Source organism: Arvicanthis niloticus, chromosome 13, assembly GCF_011762505.2.
Source record: "Arvicanthis niloticus isolate mArvNil1 chromosome 13, mArvNil1.pat.X, whole genome shotgun sequence".
Lineage (NCBI taxonomy): Eukaryota > Metazoa > Chordata > Mammalia > Rodentia > Muridae > Arvicanthis > Arvicanthis niloticus.
The window spans coordinates 70,885,362-70,907,072 of NC_047670.1; the positions used below are offsets into that span (position 1 = coordinate 70,885,362).

The 21,711-nt window shown below is 45.4% G+C and overlaps 1 protein-coding gene across 5 annotated transcripts in view; it reads right to left on the reverse strand.

The window, feature by feature from the left end:
- Positions 1–3,547: 3,547 nt before the first annotated feature.
- Slc38a1 (solute carrier family 38 member 1) overlaps positions 3,548–21,711 on the reverse strand; it is a 71,940-nt gene continuing 53,776 nt past the window's right edge. For all 5 annotated transcript variants that reach the window (XM_076911956.1, XM_076911957.1, XM_034516432.2 and 2 more), the window contains exons 6-16: positions 20,340–20,432; positions 19,970–20,051; positions 18,881–18,963; positions 17,013–17,071; positions 16,779–16,889; positions 15,491–15,570; positions 13,652–13,752; positions 11,373–11,491; positions 10,736–10,877; positions 10,543–10,640; positions 3,548–8,837 (exon numbers count right to left, since the gene is read on the reverse strand). In XM_076911956.1, coding sequence (XP_076768071.1) covers positions 8,736–8,837; positions 10,543–10,640; positions 10,736–10,877; positions 11,373–11,491; positions 13,652–13,752; positions 15,491–15,570; positions 16,779–16,889; positions 17,013–17,071; positions 18,881–18,963; positions 19,970–20,051; positions 20,340–20,432 — 1,070 coding nt within the window. In that variant the 3' untranslated portion in view covers positions 3,548–8,735. The remainder of the gene's footprint in view (positions 8,838–10,542; positions 10,641–10,735; positions 10,878–11,372; positions 11,492–13,651; positions 13,753–15,490; positions 15,571–16,778; positions 16,890–17,012; positions 17,072–18,880; positions 18,964–19,969; positions 20,052–20,339; positions 20,433–21,711) is intronic.

The following is a 21,711-nucleotide window of genomic DNA, read 5'->3' on the forward strand; positions in this document are numbered from 1 at the left end:
GGATCTTCCCCAGGAGCATAGTCCAGCAGGTACAGGGAAAAGAAGAGGCAGAAACGGCAAGTGGAGAATCTGCCCTTTTCCACCCGCTTCCTCCTCAAGATGATTGGTTCCTTGGGGTCTGATCCCAGTGTTAGGTTTGGCTAGGAATGACAATGCAATGCCCAGGTTCTGCATGGGGTAAGTTCAAGGAAGAAGCTTCTCATAGGAGATCAAGTGCACTGTTCCGTCAGAATCCGAAAGCTTACTCTCCCTACTCCTGGAGGAGGCAGGGCTGACTGAGGGTTCCGGAAGAGCTCCCTGTGGTTGGAGAGGGTCTACCTGACAGGTACGCTCACTTCTGAGTGCTTCTTTGAGACTTTCAGTCAGGTATCCCAACCTTGAGTAAGGTTCTTCTCGAAGCCCAGAGAAAGCCCCTAAGAACTGTACTGGGGATGCTGGTGGAGCTCCTCTAGGGGATTGACGAACTTACTCCATGGACAGACAGAGAAACCGACACTGGGAAAGACAGAGGTGGAGCAAGATGTCGAGAAAGAAAAGTAACGTCCTGCTTGGTACAGCAACGGTTCCATGTGGGATGGGAGTCTCCAGAGCTGTCTGGCTTGGGCCTTTTATGGAGCCATTGGGTTCTCACCTTTGTTGGGATTCAGACCGGGGACAAACAGCTGAGGTGAATATTTAATGTACCAAAGTAGACCTGGCCTCGAGATTCTCCCAGCATCCCTCAGTCTGTACCTGGTATACTATGCCCTCTACCTTGAACTTTGCAGCCACAAAACTGTGTAAGGCATCTATATTTTGGGCCAAGAAAGACTCTCTCTATATACAACATGAGGTGGAGATACATACTTTGTAGAAAAGCCTGAAGACATTGAAATGGGGGGGGGGGGACAGGCACTGGCAGTTCCTGGGTGACCTTCCAATGGACCAACCAGCCCTGCAAGCTTATTTTAAAAAGACCTATGGCAGGTGGATAAAATGATGGCCGTGAGCTATTAAAGGAGCCATCCGGGTCTAGTTTCCTCACCAAACAGACCTCTGCTCTCTGAAGCTTGCCTACGGCTATTACAGACTACAGGGTTAGACGGGGATCTTCACCATGGACTTCCCCAGAATCTCATGGAGAGGGATGACGTGCCAAGAACCTTAAACTACTGACTACTGACACTCCCAAGAACAGACACTTGGGCACAGGCTTCTGAGCAGACATCCCGTAGACATATTACAGGCATGCGTGTCCAGGACTGTTTTCAATCCGGAAGCAACAGTTTTATGTACACCAAGTGCCAACCCAATATTCAGCAGAACAGAATCCCAAAGGGCAGGATGACCTGAGAAGCCAAGCTTCCCTGAGCTGACAGGGTTTTAATGCTCCACTTCATGGCTATATAAGGAAACCATAGCTCTTTCTTCTCAAGCTGTCAGTGTTCGGTTGCGAAGTAGAATCTGCGCAACAAAACAGAATTAAACTTCTCTGCACTCTCTGAACACTGTGACCGAGTCCGTCTACTTTGGCAAGGCAATGTAGCCCTGGCTTGCCTTGAAAGGCCATGCTGGAGAATGCTGGTCAGTTGACAGCGATGTCAAACAAGTGTAAGGAGCTACTGCCTGCAAAACTCTTCCAAGAAAGCTGACCCAGAACCAGTCTTACAGGCCTGTAACCTGTGTCCTAGTTCCAAAGGTAGGGTACTCATCTTGTTTAGGCTAACAAAGGGCACTTCCTCATAGACCAGGAACCTCATCCATAGGGACATTCAAGTAGAAAGGAATTCTCTTAAATATGTAGACACTACAGGTGAAAGCAATTGTTTCTTAGGTTTGTTTTCCTAGCTCTGAGCTGGAAAAATGACAATAAACCTTTCGAGCTGTGTTCTACCCGCACCAGTAGCTAGCTACTCAGCACTGCACAGTTCTAGACTACAAAGGAAGTCTTTAGGGTCACTTAACATCAAACCACACCTACACAGATACACAGGCCAACCATACTGAGAACAGCCGTTTTATTACCAACAATAACCTGTGAGACTTTGATTGTGTGAGGAATTTTTATTTTGAAAGAGGTTGAAAAAAATATTGGGTGAGCTTTCAGTGAACGAGGTACGTGTCCCTTCTGGGTCATGCTACTCTGTATATTCTACAAGCTGGTTTTGTGCCCTACCTTCCTTCCTTCCTTCCTTCCTTTCCCTTTCTTTCTTCCTTTCTTTCTTCCTTCCTTTCTTTCTCTTTCTCTCTTTCTTTCTTGAATCAATCTCTTTGTCTTTGAAGTGTTTCACAATCCTGTAACTTGTAGCAAACTGATAAGAGACGGAAACTTTGTCCAGAGATAAGGAAATTAATTCTGCTTGAGACATTAAGAACTGACCTCCTTGAGGAGGAAAGTCTTACATCAATGTCTTCTGTGTCTGCTCTTGAATTCTTTGAGCCTCCCACTGAGGTTTTGTGCTAAAATATCGAACCCAGGGCCTTGTAAATGCTTCAGGTTCTTACTACATCGTTCCAGGCTTAGCCTCAAACTCGCCAAGTAGTCTAGACAGCCCTCCCCCGGCCTCCTTCTCTTGGGTGTACTACCGTGTCCCACACTGTAAATCATCCTTAAACTTCCTGTTTCCTAGTTAGCAAAGGAGCTAAAGCCGGGTGTGGTGGCTCATGGCCCTGATCCCAGCACTCGGGAGGCTGACGTAAGAGGATTGCCATGATTCTGAGGTCAGCCTGGTCTACATAGTGAATTACAGGCCTGCCTGGGCTACAGAGACCCTGTCTTAAATAAATAAAGACAGGCAGCAAGACAAGATTTTACAGTATGCAGTTTGTTCATGTGTATTTTGTATGCGTGTGTGTGTGTATGCCTATGTGTTGTTTAAAGTCTTGAGTTCTCTTTAGATGTGTTATGACAGTGATCTAGGATAATGTTCCTCAAAAACAAAAAAATCCCTCCCTTCCCCTCTTGAATTTATTGAGAAACTTGTGTTTTCCCCGTAGGTTCTAAAGAACACCTTCCTGGCACCATTTGTGCTGCCCATGGTGGCAGTTATTTTTATGCCAATACCAATTTGGTTTTAGTGCTTGTAACTTTAAAATGAATTGATAATTTGGTCATTTTGATATTATGTTAAATCAAGCAAGCATATCATAATTCAACTTGAATTAGTCTAAAATTTAAACTAGCCAGATTCCCTATTCTATGGTTGCTACATGTCCTATTGCAACAGTGCAGGTGTTGGATACACTGTGTACAACCTGATTCTGAGGAATAAAGAAATGTATTCCAGACCAGATACCATTAAAACAAACAAACAACCTAAAGACAGGATCTTGCTGAATAGCCCAGGCTAGCCCACTTTGGCCCACTGAGACTCCTGTCTCAGTCTCCCACAATGCTGGATGGCAGGCATGTACCACCTGGCCCAGCTACGTCTATGTTCTTAAAGATAAACTTCCAAACTTCCATGAGCTAGAATCAGGGAATGTGGACAAGCCCCCCCACCCCCACCCCAACAGCATGAAGAGCCCTTAGCACTACTTCCTGGAGAATCACACAAGACTCATTAAGTACTTTAATTCACATTTTAATGTTTGAAAACTATGTTAACACTGCATTTATAGAACATAACTTCTTACATTATTTTTTTATTTATACCACACCCCAAAGGAAAAAAAAATACCCAACTTTATGTGATGGACAGTGAACAAGTAAGTTTTGTTACCTGTGGTTCACTTTGGATGCCCACCTGAAACCATTTACAAGGTTTGTTACATTAGTAAGATAGTGGTGTGCTACACGTACTGAGTCGGGGGATCTAAGACACTGGACTCGGAGACTGCACTGCGTACCAATGAGTAAGATTCAAGTGTGTGTGGGAGGGGAGACAGACAAGACAGTCTATGTTGGCATCAACGCTAAAAGGCAGACATGCAAGACCTTCAAAAGCTTAAAAATAACAGATGTTCTCCTTCAAACCTGTGCTCAAATTAATGTTCGGCTCTCTGCTCAAGGATCCCAAAGTTTGGTAAACACCAATTCCATTTTGGAAACAAAACCAAACCAAACCAAACCAAACCAAACCCTCTCTAACTTCTGTTTTCACAAACTATGCAACAGCATCAACGTTAACTGTGAAAGAACATAATGTAGAGAAAATTTCTCATTTTGGGCATGTCTGTTTCTATATGACAATGATTTTCTTTTTCATAAATCATCCTTATCTGTAGCATCTAGACAACAGATTGTAATACCAGCATAAGAAATCAGAGCAGTTATTTCCCAGACATTTCTTCTTTTTCCAGCTTTACATTGACAGAACTATGGGGCAGAAGGTAAAGTTCTTCTGATTCCCAATCAAAACCACTAACATCTATGAGAACATGTATTTCTTATATGCAGAATACTAGTGACCTCTATTTCTGTGTGGATCGACACCTGCAAAAATATACAGCCTCCTATGTATTTACAACATATTTACATACAAATGAAGGATTCCTAAAGTGAGCTCCAGCTGCATAGATTCTTTAAGTCTGTGTACAGATAGGCCCAGTGCTTTGTGGTTCTTCCTCAGGGAAGCTCTAAGGAGAAAGATGTCTGCATCCCTTGGAAATCAGCATCATTCTCTACGGACCCACCCCTTAAGACTTAGCATTACTTTCAGTCATTACCCACAATCCCACTCTGAAGCCCCAAGTCTTTATTATTAACAGCAACCCACTGTTTTGGAGGACTGCCTTCTGTTGTAGGATTCTCAGATCTGCTATCTTGCGAGAGAAACATTGTAACGTTGCTAAGAATGTGACACTTTTTCTGAGGGCCTGCATGCTCCCTTGAATAGGAAGGACCACTCTCAAAGCCTAGCCCCGGTCTAATCAGATGAATGAAGGGTCTGCTCCAAACTATAAACCACACAGGTGATCATACCTCCCCCATCTGCCCTGGTCCAATTAACAGTGCCACCTCACAATGTGCTCAGACTAGGCTCTGCTTCCCTTACAGCCGCTTCCAGCTCTCTCAGCAGTGCAGAGCTGTCACCAGAACACCCCGTGTATAAATATTTTGCAGCTGTAGGACTGAACTTCACCAGGCCAGCACCCCACCCTATCATGGAGAGGTCCCCTGAAAACTCAGCAGTACGTACCCTCAGGGATGAATTAACAAAAAGCATTTTTAAAAGTTCACCTACATTTTCTGAAAGCCTCAGTTGGAATCTTCACAGCTGTAAGAAAATAGACTAGTGCCTCGGGCCAGGTTCCCTAAAGTGCAGGCACCCCAAGTTTACTCACACCCCTGAGCTGCATCTGCAGCCGGACAGAACACAGTAGGGGCCGCACATGACACTCTCCCTATTCTGCATCTTCAGACAACAGCTGGTTTTTATTTGTTTTTTTTTTGTTTTTTTTTTTTTTTTCTGCCCTTGCTGGCTCTCATTCCTCAGCCCGGGAACCAGTCACCTTCAGAGGTTGGGCTTCCGAGCTTGATGTCACCGGCCCCATCTGGAGACTAGACTTCAGACTTGCTGAGGACAGGTTGCTTTTTCCACTGAGTCTGGTGGGGCTGACAACTTGCTGGTAAGTCTGCAGACGAGGCTCATACTGCTGGCCTGGGGGGTGAGTGTGCATGCTTGGGGGCTTGAGTTCTTGGCATAGTTGTTACAGTGAGATGTCCCACCACAGACGTTAGTCCTCTGCAACCCACCCTGATGCTCTTATATGTTTCTCAGCAGCGTCCATAAGTACACAGGAAGGATGGAGAACCTTTGTACTTTTCATCTGATCACCAAGTGGTGAAGCACAGGAGACAATGAGAATGCCGTGTGCTGGACCCCAAGCTGGTACCCGGGAGAAGGAGGGAAACCCTAGCAACCCCTCTTCTTTGACTACCATCCTACACTCTGGGGTTTGAACTTAGCTCCTCTAATCTTGGTGGAGACCATGCTTTAGGGCACTGTGGTAGAGCCCTAAGCCCACTGCCCAGCAGGCCATCTGTGGTAGAGATGAACAGTCTAGATGCCACAACAGGCAGTGGGGTATTCCTAGTGACTCTGACACACACCACCTCCAGTCTGGGGGGGGGGGGGCTTGGCTTTTCTGCAGTCTTATTATTCTATTTCAGCTCATCACTCTTTCCCCACTGCTCTGGGGGCCTCACCGCCACATATAACCCAACCCAAGAAAAACCCATTCCAGGTTACAAAGCTTTGGAATACGTTCTCCCCGTGACCAGGCCTAGCCCAGGCCTAAAGAGTAGGTTTTCCTTCTGCGCACGCTCTGTAAACCCTACTTCTAACAAGCAGCACTAATCTAAGAATCTACAGTATTCTGTGTTACAAGAACCAGAGAACAGTTCTAAACCCAAAGTATGAAACTGGCCCTGATCAACAGTGTGAAGAGGCTGTGTGCTGAAAGAAAACACGGTTTCCCTCGGAGAAAGGCCCACTACTAATTTAGCAGAAAAGTATCTGTTACATCTGACTGCGCTGTTGAATGCTACCTAATATCTGTGATACAGGTATGTTTTGGCTACCAGTTCATTGTTTTGAACAAGAGTAAGAACAGTCCACTTTACAGAGAATACCACAGAAACTATGGCAGTACCTGACAATGACAGGAAGATCCATTATATTCAAATAAACTCAGGTACACACACAAGAGGTTAAAGAGAAAACCCATGTATCACAGAGATTAACAATGTGCATCCTGCAAATAAATATACTGTAAATAATACATTAGTTTTACCAACACAAAATCCAGAGGTCCAAAAAAACCCACGACACACCCCAGAGTTAGTGCGTTTTTGAATTCACTTTGTGAATGTAAAAATAAGGGGAAACCAGCAAGAGGGGAATGCAGCTTGCAAACTGAATTAAGGTATTTTTTAAACAATGCAAACAGAGCCACAAAGGTTGGCTGAATCTTCTAAGTTTCCCGTAACATAGAAAGCGTTTGGGCAAAGGGCAGACAGAGATGGCTGTGGGGTTTACCCTTTTTCTTGTCTAGGCCTTGTGGTCAGCTGCCTTAACTTGAGGCAGACAGAACTCTCTGGAGCAGTATGAGAAAGTAATGATGCAATGCAGGAAGCAGATTTTCCTTCTTCCTCAGGAGTATAGTAACAGGTGCTCTGATGCCTACCCTGTCTTCGGGACTAAAGTATGGTAAGGGACATCTATATGTGACTCTCATGAGATCCTCAAGACCTCTGGGGATTTCAGACACAAGGAACAGCATCTATAGCTAAGTGTCTGGGCCACTCTGCTAGCTTCTACTCACCCCTAGGTAAGAAATCTGTGCTCAGTGCAGGTTTGTATTTGAGAATTTCAACCAGATGTAGGCCATTTGCAGAGAGCAGTCACCGTGCATGTGCACCTCACTTACTGTAGCTAAGCTATGGGCAGCCACAGGTATCCCCATCAGCAGGGGCACACTGCTCTGGGTTCCCTAGCTGCCGAGACTGAGGGGCTGGGAGAGGATAGGCAGCTCTGCCCTCTTGCCTGGGGCACACGGAACAGGCATCATGGGATAAAAGAAAAAAAAAAAAAAAACAAAGACAGGGAGGGGCCTCCTGTCATCCCCAACTGGGGCAGGAGGGGACACATAGTGACCTCAGTGGTCCTCCACTAAGCCTCTCTGGGGAGGTTGACTTTCAGGACTGGAGGGTTAATGGAGACTAGAAATGAGGCTTATTTAAGGTACAAAAATCTCCTATTTGTAGTAACCTAGATTTATAGATATAAAACAAGTCTTTCAAAGACTCCATTAAAGTAAAGTACCCAGTATAAAACAGGCTGACCTGTCGCAGGCCATCATAGGTACACGTTCTTCTCTGTTGCAAAAAGCTGGTGGACATGACCAGTGCTGCCGGGCTTACAAACTAACAAATCATTTCCCCCTTAACAACACGGGTGTGGGCTGAAGGTTAAGGAGTATGTCCCTTAGCATTTGGGCAGTCTCGCTTGTCGTCATGGGAACCGAGGGACCCCCAAGCAGATGACTTAGCCTAGAGTAACTGTGGCACCAGATGCCAAGGGGAAACCAAAAACTTCATTCCTGAGCTCTCCCGAAATGTGTATTTTAATATACACAGAGGCGCTGTGCCCAAGCCTTCCCGGCTACAGACACTCCCAGGGACTCGCTCCACGTGGGAGCAGGATGGAGTACCAGCAGGCCTAGGTCAGTCCACGTCGGGTGATCGGAGCTGCCTCAAATATTGGGCATGCTCAGATGCAGCCATGGCACGCAGCCTGTCTCTCAAAGGATTATCCCCGTGTGCTATGTTAACCAAAATAGGCAAATTATTTATGAAACCTTTTTTTTTCTGAAACCTTATTTTTTTTCTGTAAAGCAAAAATAAATATATACAATTCAAGATTATTTTCTCTTCTAAAAAGATACAGACAGCGTGAGCGGAGCGTCAGTAGGAAAACGGTTTCAGGAGCTGGGTATCTAACAAGTGAAGACAACTGTCGATCATGTTTCCGAAGTTCTGAGAGGAGAAAGAGAAGCCACAACAGTGGGGAGCCGGGAGGAGGACTGTGGGAAGGGCTGGACAAGATGGCTGCACAAATATCTGGAGAAGCGGAAATCCACGGTCCCTAAGGGGAGGTCCCAAGAGGACGCGGGTCCTTCTAGAAGTGAGTCTCTGTGTGGCAACCCAAGAGAAACCCTGTGCGTTTCTGTAAACTTGCAAAAGAAGTGGCGGAAGGCTGTTGATGGGGACTAGATGGGTATGAGCAGATGCCGGGCTGTTGCTGCTGGTTTCAGTGGCCTTCGTCATTGCCGGATGAGCAAGCCCAGTCGTAGATGACCAGGGGGATGCTGATCAAGGAGAACAACACCCCCAGGCCCAAAAAAAGGGCCGCCTGCAGCAAGGAGACATGGGTTATTTCCAACATGGCTGACATTTTCCACATGCACCCCGGGAAGAATAGAAACCTCCGCCCACCTCCATAGTGTCCCTTGGTATCTGGAGTTTTCATTACGACTGTGGCTGAACTTTTAAGGCTCTCTTCTAAAACTGGGGGAATGTGATCCTGCACAATGGGCAAACAGCAAGCAGCTTGGTGCTTCACCTTCTACTCTGGACTTCTGGGTCACCTTGGGTGTGTGCATGCTGTAAACGACTGGGTCTCCTTATGAGTACCTCTCTAGAAAGATCACAACCTAATAAGCTGGGTGCGGTGGTCCATGCCTTTAGTCTCAGCACTTGGCAGGCAGATCCCTGTGAGTTCCAGACCAGCCTGGTCTATCCGGTTCCAAGCCAGCCATCGTTAGAGTCACAGAGTAAGGCCCTGTCTCAAAATTAAAAACCAAAACCAAAAAACCAAAACCCAACAACTCAAAAGAGCCTCGGGAAACCTAGCCAGCTCATTTTGATAGCCATTACTTATCAATCCACATGATTACTGAGAAACAAACATTTCTGCTTGTAAAAGCCAAGTGTATGTTCACCTGATCTCAGGGTACTGGCAGCACTACAAAACTAAGTGACCTGAATGAAAGGTCGACAAGGGTCACATGTGGATCAGTCAGTCCAGCGCCTGGGGGACATTAGCGTACACACTGCCTGAATGTGGTAACACTTCCCACAACTCTGTGGGCTGGGGTTGGAGGTTCTGATGGGAGCCAGGGGCTTACCCAGAAACTGGAAGGGAGTCAGAGCTAAGCAGACAGTAGTAAATGGTGTGTGGCTAGTTGGTCTAACACCCCGTAGTCCCTGGACAAGCAGAGATTGTGCTCTTTGGGAGACCCAGTTTTATCATGGGAGGGGGGCTGGAGAAGCCTCCGGAAGTCCTGGGCAACTCTACTGTTTGTAGCTTTGGTAGAAGTTGGTGAATGTCTTGCCCTGGAAACTGATTCTTTCTTCCTATGCTTTCGAGGACTCTCTGCACAGGGACAGTGGATCTAGGACTCATGGTTTTAAGGATGATTCTCTCGGAGAACTCGGGTTTTACCAGGGTGGCAATCCCTCTCTGAAGTGCACAGTGAACCATCCATCCTGCCTGCTCCACTCCTCTTCTCTGGGTGCAGAGACACGTATGTCATGTGACTGCAGAGGCTACACTATCTGGGAGGCAGCTGAGAAGCCTTCTCCTCAAAGCAAAATGGTTCCCCAGACCAGACGGAGCCACGTTACCCTGTTCCTCACTGTCTGAACATTCCATCTTCAGGATGCCCTTGAACTTCAGCAGATCCACAAACAATCCCAACAGAGAAAGGTGGTTCTGAATCCTGATCTGCTTGTTCTAAAGGTCAAATCATAGAAAGCACACTGCCTGTGTCCTGGGTTAGGGAGCCAGATGGTGACAAATCACTCCCTATCTTGCTAAAGACAAGACGTTGTTCTACAGAGACACAGGAGTGCAAACATCCCTTCTCCTAGGCAACCAGGCCCTGGGTGAGAACGCAGGCAAAGGCCCAGTCAGAGCAACACTGGAAAAGCTACTGGGAGCGTATGGGAAGCGTTCTGATCTGAAGCTTTGGGTCTCCCAAGGGGAGACTGTTTACTTGCAAGTTTAGATGAAAAACGAATCAGAAAAATTAAGAGTGATCTGGCAAGAGACATACCCAAATTCTTTGAGTGCCTTTATCTCCATCCTGGCTTGTGATTTTTAAATAAAGAGACGAAGGAAGAATGAAAATCAGCATATTAGCAGACGTAACGCCTGGAAACGAAGAGAACAATTGTTTAGGGCTTTATCATCAGAAAGTGCGAGCCACAGAGAGCCTCTGGACGTGTAAAACGACCGTAAAACCGTACCTACGACTCCAAAAATATCCTTCATGGAGGGGATGAATATCACCAACAAGTTGATAATCACCAAGAGTATGATGGTCACCAAGACATGGCGGCACAGGTGGAACTTTGTCTTCTTGGCCAGCTCGAATAACGACGATCGAACCTGCAGCGAAAGCAGAGACTCCAGATGGCTCCTGACGGTGGGCTGACCTCCACCCTCAGAAGAGCCCATTTACTGGGGCACAGAATTCCTCAAGCATTTTCTTAATGCTCGGCAATTGCTTATTAGTTTGAAGGTATGGAGTCTTGACACCAAGATCACGTATGAAATTTCACATATGAAATGCTGAGCTTCCCTTTGGGCGGGGTAATTTCCACTGGGGTGGTCTCTGTGGTAAGGTAGGGCTGAGAGACAAATACTCTGTTATCTATATTCTTGTAAAAAGAGCGGTGGGAGATCAGAGTGCAGGCCCAGCCCCTGATGCCGCACTAACGCAAGGGTCCCACTTGCTGTCTAAGAGTGCACAGCCTTGGGCTGAGCCAAGTGTCGAGGACCAGAAAAGCTACCGTGGCAGGCTTTCTCCGGACACGATCCCGAAGCCAGAGAGACCGTCCAAAGCCCCGTGTTTCCCCTATTACCCAAAGGGCCTTTACTTACTGTGAAGAACAGGACAGGCACGGTGAGGATGACGGCCACGATGACAGCCAGCCGCACCGTCAGGATCAGAATGTCACCTGTGCTTTGGTACTTGTGAAGGAGGTCTGACTGAACTTTTTCTGAAACAAGAGGGAGTTAGCAGGGTTTTAAAGGAGACCCTCAAATTGCTCAATGACTGTTCACCTAAATAAGCAAGACTCCGTAAGAGCCAGAAAGGTATGCTGGCTGCTTTTGTGTCGACCTGACACCCACTAGAGTCATCAGAGAGGAGGGAGACTCAGTTGAGGAAATGCCTCCAGGAGATCCAGCTGTAAGGCGTTTTCTCAATTAGTGATGTGTGTGTGTGTGTGTGTGTGTGTGTGTGTAAGCAGCATGTTGTGGGTGGTGCCATCCCTGGGCTGGTAGTCTTGGGTTCTATAAAAAAGCAGGCTGAGTAAGCCAGTAAGTAGCACCCCTTCATGGCCTCTGCATCAGCTCCTGCCTCCAGGTTCCTGCCCTGCTTGAGTTCCTGTCCTGACTTCCTTTGGTGATGAGTAGTGATGTGAAAGTGTAAGCTGAATAAACCCTTCCCTCTCCAACTTGCTTTTGGTCACAGTGTTTCATGCAGCGACAAAAACCCTAAGACAGAAGGCAAGGTTCTGAAGGCTTTGAACAATCTGCAAATTCAAAGAAATGTCCGTATGAGCTGCGTGCTATCAGCTAGGTGATCTGAAGTCCTCGGTAGAAGAAGTTGCCTGGAGTGGGAGGCTTCATTTGTATTATTGAACACGAGTGGGGGAGCGTGAAGCCTTTCCTATCTGCCTTTCCACACCGGAAGCTCACACCAAATAATGTCAGACTCCTAGCGGGAACCAAGGGCCACACAACCCTCTCTCCTTCCAACCTGCTTCTTCTAACTTAACTTCCGGTGGTCAAGCAGCAGGCAAGCAAGCACAAGTGCCATCAGAAAAGAACTCTTCGAGTTTGTGTCCATTTCTCCCATGAGAGTCTTCCATGTGCCTGAACTCACAGCTATACAACCTGTTATTTCAAAGGCTGTGGATACTGGGATGGAAGCCGAGAAGGGCGTAAAAACGTTCAACCTGGATGAGTGACAACCTAGCCCCTCACGGCTCTCCTCCAGAGCTTCTCGCTGCCACAGTCTCAAGGCTGTGGGCAAGAAATTCAGACTGTGACCACCCTCCTCCCCCCCATCATGGTGCCATCGGCTTCTGAGAAAGGACTGGAGGTTATAGGAAAAAAAACCTCATTAGATCGATTTTTCTTTACTCAAAAGGCATTAACCACCTATAAATAGAGGGGAATTCCCTTTCTAATCACACAAACGAACCTGGGTTCTACTACCGTTGAAAAAAAATGGACTCATAACTTGAACAAGGCCAGTCAGGCTGTGAATGCTAGCTCACTTTTCTCCCTTCCCCAACCAGCCTTGTGATACAGGAAACCCTAGAAGGGCATTTGTATAAAAAGAGAAAGGAGGTGGATATTTGGCAGTGCTATCCTCTGATGCTTATGAAATACATAACCTTCCTCCAGGCTAAATTAGCCTGCAAATCTGTTTAAATTTTAGATTATTTTGTGATGGGGAGTGAGTCCTAAAGAAGCATTTAATAGATAGGATAGTATAATATAATTAAGTAGTTCCCAAACTGCGACCTTCACGAAAGGGTTGAGCAAACCTGCAGGGACATGAATGAGAAGCCCCGGCAGGAAAGGCCAACCGCCATCCTGACCGCCATCCTGACCGCCATCCTGACAGGGTCGGCAGCACGCAAAGCGCTTTCTCTCTACTTTCCCTTCTCTCCTGTCATCCCTTCGCTTCCCTGCAGGGTACCGAGTTCCAGCGAACAATTAGGTGCTTTATTTTTAATTAACGTTGATTGTCATGCGTGTGGGCTCCGCTCTTTCTCACTTTCACTGTCTCTCTCTCTCTCTCTCACTTTTTTCTATTAATGGAATCTGACCCAGTTTGCAGTGTCAGGTAGGAAAGCCGTCTCTGATGTCGTTTTAAATTTTCCTAAGATGGCATGCTTCTGAAACGCAATTTCTCTGAAGAAGAACAAAACTCCAGAGGAAAAAAAGAATTTATATCTTTTTTTTTTCAGTAATTATTCTACTATGCAGCTTGAATGAATATGGAGGAATGAGCCATTATCATTTGCTATGAAGAAAAACAAACCAAAAGGGAAAACACCCATCTTTTGTTTACTCTTTGGCTTCAATGTAAAGCTACTTCAGTATTGGGTTACAGCTAGGCATGGCCGGCGGAAGTGACTTACCGTAAAAAGTCAAGTACCCAAAGATGGCTGTCAGGAAGTACATGACAAACATGGCAAAGAAGGAGATGTTGGAAACCATCTGCATTTTTTTCTGTGACCGGCTAAAAAAAAGGCAACAGATTTTTTAAAAATTATATTGCTGAGTTAAAGCGTCAGGGTCACCCTGAGCCAGAGACTAGCTCTGCTCAGGGGAATGCATCCCCTAACCAGCTGACCCCTTCAGTGATGCAGCTTAGAGTTACTCTTTCATAATAAATGGGTGCTGTGAAGCAGAGTCCAGGGTTACTCCTGAGTGCCCTTCCAAGGTGCTTTCATAGCGTATCACGGGCTCATCTGGAGGGTGGACAGTTTTTTAAAAGGTATTTGTGGTGTGGCTACTCTGGCTTCCCATGCTGACCATGTACAGGAAAATCCAAATGTCTTCCTCTCAGCCCAAGAGGTGCGTTAGATCAGCTGACTGGGTCATGTCAGCTGACTGGGTTCTGGTTTGGCTTAGCCTCAGGTACACCTGGGCTATCTCCAAGCATTCAAGAGCTCTCTGCTAAAATGGTGGCAGGCTCCAGCTCCCAGGTCAGGCTTCCTCTGGGGTTGGGATGACCCTTCCAGCTGAGCTATCGAAGAACTATGGCTTTAGACCAGCTATGGCATCCCATGAAGCTGTCAGATAACAAAGGTGTCATAGGGAGTCTAGAGAAACAGGAACACTGGGAAGGACATGGAAAAAGGGAGTCACAAAGTAAATACTGACTACTCACTAAAAAACTATATATATATATACATATATATATATAATGATTATAAAGATATACGTATTAAATTCTCTAAGTTAGGACCAATGGGAAGAACAAAGTGTGTGTACATAGATGTAGGAGCTTCAAAATATAAATCTAGCCATGGACCCGTTAACTAGGAGACTCAAAAAAAAAAAAAAAAAAAAAAAAAAAAAAAAAAAAAAAAGCAGCTCAAGAAGAAACCCTGCCAAGTGCTAAGGGATATCGCACAGCTGGAATGGCAGCCACTGTGTGCTCCTTCTGAGCTTAAGACTGTGTAGTGACAGTCTTTATGTAGAGTGAGTCTGAAGACCTTGGGCTAAAAAAAAAAAACCACATATGAGAATTTATAACTAGGCCTTTAACTCTCTCTGAGACAACATAAAAGCTTAGTCCATAGGAAAGCAGGGTGGTAGTGTACTACTAGGGAAGCTGAGACAGGGGGATTGTGAGTTTGAGGGTAAGCTGAGCTACCTGGTAAAGATCCTATCTTAAAATCAACAAATTTGCTTTTAAAACAACTGTAAGTAACAAAACTCAATACAGATACTCGAACTCTTAAATAACACAGTATTTGGAGGGAAAAAAAAAACAAAAACAAAACAAAAAAAAAAAAACCAGTGGGCAGTGGGTGTGGAGATGGCTTAGTGAGAGCATGGCCAGAATTCAGATTCCTAGAAACGAAGTGGAAAGCTGGCATAACCGGGTGCAACTGTAACCCCAGTGGGGGAGGGGAGCTACCAGCATAGCCAGAGAGACTCTGTCTCAAGGGGATATGGTAGACAGAGTGGCTGAACCTGAGCACAGCCCAGCATGGTGTGTGTAAGTGTGTGCACACACACATGGACACACACGACTAATTAAGGCCAATAGCTTGTTACTTTCTTAATTTATAGCCAAAGATACTGCTCATTCCAGAGCTTCCTTACTACTGGGCTTGCTCGAGGATGGTAGGACACCAGTGGACATTGAAACTGGATGTGTAAGTCTGTGTTTGTTTCCGAACGGAACCCGCCCATTGGTAGGAGGGGTAGTAATGCACCAGGTATACAGGCGCAGTGAATCTTACTCTTTGAGCTCACTGTAGATTGGCAGGACGGACGGGTGGCAGACAAACGCAAACGCAATGGTTGGTAAAGCGTACACCGTCTACACGAAGGAAAAAAGAACACGCTCAGGAGAGAGATACTTTCAACACAAAATCACGCAGCTGTCTTAGGTCTGATTTATTAGCCTGCTTCTCAGAATCCTGGGATTACGTGATGACTAAGAGGATTCTGGTCTCCAGATAGAAGCAGCTCTTCCAAGAAGGCTTATCGAGCAGACCCATGGGGCTCTTCTGATCAAGGGACTTAGACCCCACCCCCCGTAGTGTCAAATACCCCAGCACAGGGACACGAGGTTGATGCTGTACTAATCAGGTACATGAGTCCCCAATGCAGCTGAGAGCAGAGGACAGGGCATTGCTACTCTTTGACATCTTTCAATAAATGACATGACTCGTTTACTGCACACTTAAAAGACCCTATCTAAGCCAGGAGGTGGTGGGGCACACGCCCTTAAGCCCAGCCAGCACCCTGGAAGCAGAGGCAGGCAGATCTCTGAATTCAAGGATAACCTGGTCTACATAGTGAGACTCTATCTTAAAATGAACAAAAAATGGTATCAAAAAAAAAAAATCAGCTTCTAAAAAAAAAAAAAAAAAAAAAAAACCCACAAAAAACAAAACAAAACAAAACAAAATGCAACTTAAAACAAAACGAAAGTAAAACAAACCCTGAGAGAGAGAGAGAGAGAGAGAGAGAGAGAGAGAGAGAGAGAGAGAGACAGAGAGAAAGGAAAAGTAACATATGTTACAATATTAACTGCCCCAAACACCTTCCCACAGGAACCCATGACAGGGAAATGTGACCTTCATCTTCACACAGCCATTGGAAGGCCCCTGAGGGTTCCAACCCAAAGTCTTACTGACTACAGAGGTGGCTACTGTCTTCTAGGCTGCCAACCAAACCACAACTGTACAAAGGTTTCTACGTGCCCAAGGCGGGGTTCCCTCCGCATCCTCCCACAGCAGCAGTGGGCTGAGGGTGTGACTGATCAAAGCATCACCCAGCACGCCACACAGGAAGAGAGGCGTGGAGACAATCGCCCAGAGAGGTTGTTCCAAGAGTGCAAAGGTAAAGGGTGTGACCAGGAGTATGCCTGTGCAGCGCAGCTGTGTATTTCTCAAAGGTGTGTGAATGAATAGTGTACAGAGGGATGATGTGTTGTCTGTCTTCTTTTAAAGGTGAACACATCCCAAATAGGTGGTTACAACAAGCACCAGAGACATTACTGCCCTTGACAAAAATGCTTACCTTTGAGTTGAAGGTGACATACTTTGGTGTGCACGCGTCAGTCACGTTAGCACTTACTGTTGAGTTCTGTTCCATACTCATGCAAGGAGTCTGAAATTTCTTGTAGATGACCTGGTATTGAAAGACACAGGAAAATCAATGGAGACTATATTAAAGCCAAGACTTGAACAGCTGCCCTAGACCCTCCAACAATGTCAAAACTGCAGCAGGTGCTTCCACCGGAACTTAACGTACCACTATGAGGAAGAAAACCATGCAGCTCAAGGAAAATCCACTGGTGTAGCCGAGATACCCTTTAAAAACATAAAAATATCAATTATTTTCATGACTTCATTTCTTGTAGGCATTACTTCAAGCACAGTTTGGGACAACGATATGCCCAAGAGTACATGTGAAAGCAAGATGCTGTCACTTGATAGTGCTGGTTTACTTGGCAAAATCATAATGGCAACGATAGCAGGGCTTTGAATAGAAGCATCACATTTGGCATTTTGGTTCCAGGAATACCTGGCATATTCCAGGACACAGATCTTAGAATCGTAGGGAAAGGGGGGGGGCTCTGGCTTTGGCCCTCAACCTCTATGTGGGTGCACCCCAATACCAAATCGATTTCCTCCTTGGTCTTCCCCACAGCTCATTCTTGTGCACTTATTGTGGGAATCCTGAATGGTACTGATAAACTCCTCTCTCAAGGAGAGGTCAACACAAGTGGACGTGAGCTTCTGGGAATAAACAGATCAGTGGTCCTCAACCTTCCTAATGCTACAACCCTTTAATACATGTTCTGGTGACCCCCAATAGTAACATTATTTTCATTGCTACCTCATAATTATAATTTTGCTATGGTTATGAATAATATTGTAAATATATGATATGCAGGATATCTGATATGCTACTCTTATGAAAGGGTCATTTGACCCCCTAAGGGGGTCATGACCTACAGGTTGAGAAATGCTGAAATAGGGCATTTGAGGGCCTAACTCCAATGCTTGGAATGCCTGGAAAAGGTAGCCACCTCAACCTTCATAATGGCACACGGCCTCCCAGGAACTACATTTTTCTCATCCCTATAAATGGATAAATTCTCTACTATAATGGGGAAGGACTGTTCTCTACTGTAAATGGGGGAACAGACACACCCACAGAAACCCAGAGAGTAGAGAAGTAGTTAAGAAAAACCTACTTATAAATTTCATAGACATCGTGCGACTGACTGACACATCTTAGCTAGTCTAAGATAAAAAGGAACAAACAAACAAACAACCCCCAAAACTCATAACTATATTTGGAAGAATTTGAATACACAGTTTGCCTTAAATTAGCCTAGATTTTAAATTTGCAACTTGGAGCCTTCAGACAGATGGAATCCTGCTTTCATTATTCACTGTATGAAATTCCTGAAGCCCCAGGCATGCTTGTCTCCAAATATAAGCACAAAAACAAATGTCAAAACCAAATGGATGACTTGGTGATCGTCTACCATTTTTTTTTAAACTTTAAAACTTTCCCTTTGATGGGTGAAGTCACTAAGCCCGGCTGTACTCTAAACCTAAGAGTGATTCATAACAGTTCTGTTTTTTCTTGGTTATCAGAATTGAAATCTCTAAGTACAAATGATCAGAAGATTTAAAGCCACAAGGCAGCCAAATCCAGATGATCTTGAGTTTCAGACTTAGGGAGTTTCTGAATTCACAGGAAGTAGAGATGTAACTCAGTAAGTAGTACCCCAATTGGGTGGCATGCATAAGGTCTTGAGTTTGATCCCCAATACCACAAGACAAAACAGAACACAACACAACACTACTTAGTAGGACAATTCCATTTTCTACTTTTCTTACAGAAGACTGTAAGTTGTGCTTCTGAAAATACTAAGTGTCTACACTGGTTTCAGAACCTCCTTCCTCCCAGGGCCAGTTCAATAAAAAGGCTTCTCAGAGTCTACACTGTGTTCTTAGCCTCATGTTAACATTAGCCCTCATTAACCCTTTCAGCTTATGGTTTATTTCATCTTTCCTAATAATGCAAGCAAAGCTGTCCGTTTTCTTTCTGACTTGTCCGGGACTGGACAGCCTGTGACAAAGGCCAGATCTTTCTTTGCTCACCCAGGTTCTTCAAGAGACACAGAGGGAGAATTATGCCAAAGGTAACCATCACCACCAACACTCGGCCATCTACGTACCAGGCTCTGGAAGGCAAGTAAGGGCTAGGTTACAGTCTTCAATTGGAAAATGACATTGGTGAACCCCACCATGACTTTACCGCTTGCCTCATTCCCATGGATGGAAGGGGCTCCCCCTGCCCCTGCCCCACTGGCTAAATGTAGCATTCCTATGAATTAGTTATGAATCGTGGCTTCAAAGCCTACTGCGTGTGGGGCATTCTGAGAGGTTACAACTTGTCCTAACAATCATTTAAAAGAGAGAATTCTTTCTGTTTTGCTTGCATGATATCGGCAAGGAAGGAGTCACCACAGGTAGGCATCCTTCCCTCCTTGATCCTTTGGATTCAACCTTGAATACAACACGGGGGGGGGGGGGTGTAAGGCCTATGACTTCTACAGGTTCCCTTGACAGGAAACGGAGACAAGGCTGACAAGGACCCTTAAACATGAGGGAAAAACAACGTTGTGCCAAATGCTGTTGGAGGTACTCCCTAGGGTGAACTACCAATGATGTAAGTTCATCATTAAATTCTTCTCAAGATGCCAGGAACTTTCTTTAAGAAAAGGTAAGGTTTTCTCTTCTTTGCATGTCGTACATCTGTGCTCAAAACACTCCATATGTGCTCTCCTTCACAGCACATAGATATGGGGTTCAGGTTCTCTACCATTTAAGGTGATAGATGAATGCAGAGATACATGGCTTCTTACATCTTTCACTTATTTAGGCCCCCAGAAGAAAAACATCAGATTTAGGAAAATTTTATTTCTAGAACTTTCATAAAACAAAACTTGGTCACCCTTCATTTAAGCCCGTGGTTCTCAACCTTCCTAATTTTGTGACCCTTTAAAACAGTTCCTCATGTTGTGGTGACCATAAAATTATTTAGTTGCTACTTCATAACTATATTTTGCTACTGTTACGAACTGTAATGTAATTATCTGATATGCGACCCCTGAGAACCAATAAGGCAATCAGTTTAGTTATGCCAGGCACAAAAAAAACAAGAAAAGACAAAGGTCAGAAGCTTACGAAAATGCATCCTCCTCTCCCATGAGGGATTTTATGGCTGAAGGAAGTTCGTTTTTTACTATGAAGAGGTAACTCAGCATCGCTGGGGGAGAATGAGAACAAGTTTAGAAAGGCAATACCACAGCTCTTCTTACAAGGCAGAGGTACAGTGGCAGCTGTTCCCGGGCCCACCTTCGGTGAGCACAGGTGATGTCAGCTCTCGCTGCAGCAGCGTCTGACCCTGCCTCTGCTCTGTTGTACAACGGCCACATAGCAACAAGGACTGCTTGGGTTTCATTAAATCGCATGAAGACACCCAGCAGCCAGCACCAGAGAAGCCAATAACACCCATACAGAACCGAGTCATGCAAGAGAAACAGGGCTTTCTTACCACCGGTGTTCTGCAGAGAGGTGGCTCCGAAGATCACCAGCTTCCCCGTGGTGCCGAAGACTTGCTCCCCCAGCTTCTCATAAACCATGCAGCCTATTTGCAAATTGAGTTTGAGAGTACACGAGATGACAAGGGCTGTGGCCTACTCTTCAGGTTCCTCTGGGCCTGTCTCAGACTTTACCTTGGCACTAGAGGGGTTAAGCCGCTGTCATTTCGAACAACCTTGACACCTCTAAATGTCACACACTACCACTGTGTCTCCTTTGTCAATCGGGTTTCAGGAATATCACAAGAAGAGATTAGGTCATACTGGAGGGTTTCGGGAGTTCCAATGCTAGCTGAACTTTTTCATGGATCTGGTATATAATATTAAAGACTTCATTTTTAGAGATCCTCACGTTGAAGACAATAAATAAATAAATAAATAAATAAATAAATAAATAAGTCTTTTGCATTAAGGTCCTGAATTGATTGGCTATCAGAATTATCTTCTACTTGAAGTAGGAGGCTCTCCCTTACTTTAACCCCAGCCCTCCCTCAGCACAGGATAACAATGCCTTCCAGGGAAGGTCCTTGCTGTAGATGGCCATGGTTAAGGCAGACGGTAGTAACAGGCCAGAGTGCTGAGAAAAAGTCACAGTGGAGAGCTTGGCCTCAAACAGGAAAACTGTATCATATCACCTCTCCCCGGGCTCAGGAAATGTCAAGAAGAAAGCTTGGACAGAGTGACGAGCCAGAGGATAGGAGAGGTGCAGCACGGTGCTGTCTCCTATTCACAACACAACGGTTGATGAGCTCACAGCTCTGTGAGCCTGAACAAGACAGGGCCCATAAACACTATGTGCCGGACAGCAGAGGACCCAGACATCCCAAGCTTCCCTGAGGGACTATTTGCAATTAATGGCTGCTCGAGGACAGGGTCATTTTCTTGAGTGGTGTAGCCACTGACAGTCCTTGCTCCAGTAAACAATCTCCCACTGTGCATGAAACTGACTAAAATCAGTGGGCCACATGCAAATGTAAAAGCAGAAGAGGACCTGTGAGGCAGGTTCCCGTGGGAAGGGGAGGGGCAGAGGAAGAAAAATGGGGGTACGACCACTAAAATTCATCGTATCAATGCATGAAATTGTCAAACGCCTCTACAAAATGTAACAGAAGAATCTTCGTGATATCCTTTTAATCCCTTCTGTTTTAAAAGTAAGAGCAAACTTAGAACATCTACTAATCACTACACAAGAATTTTCGTCAGGTGTAAATAGAGTTCAAAGACACGAAACTGACCAAAGAACGTGGGAGACAAATCTGCCTACAGACGATGTGGGCTGTAGCAAAACTCTCAAGTGGCCAATCATTTAAATAAATAGTAAATTTC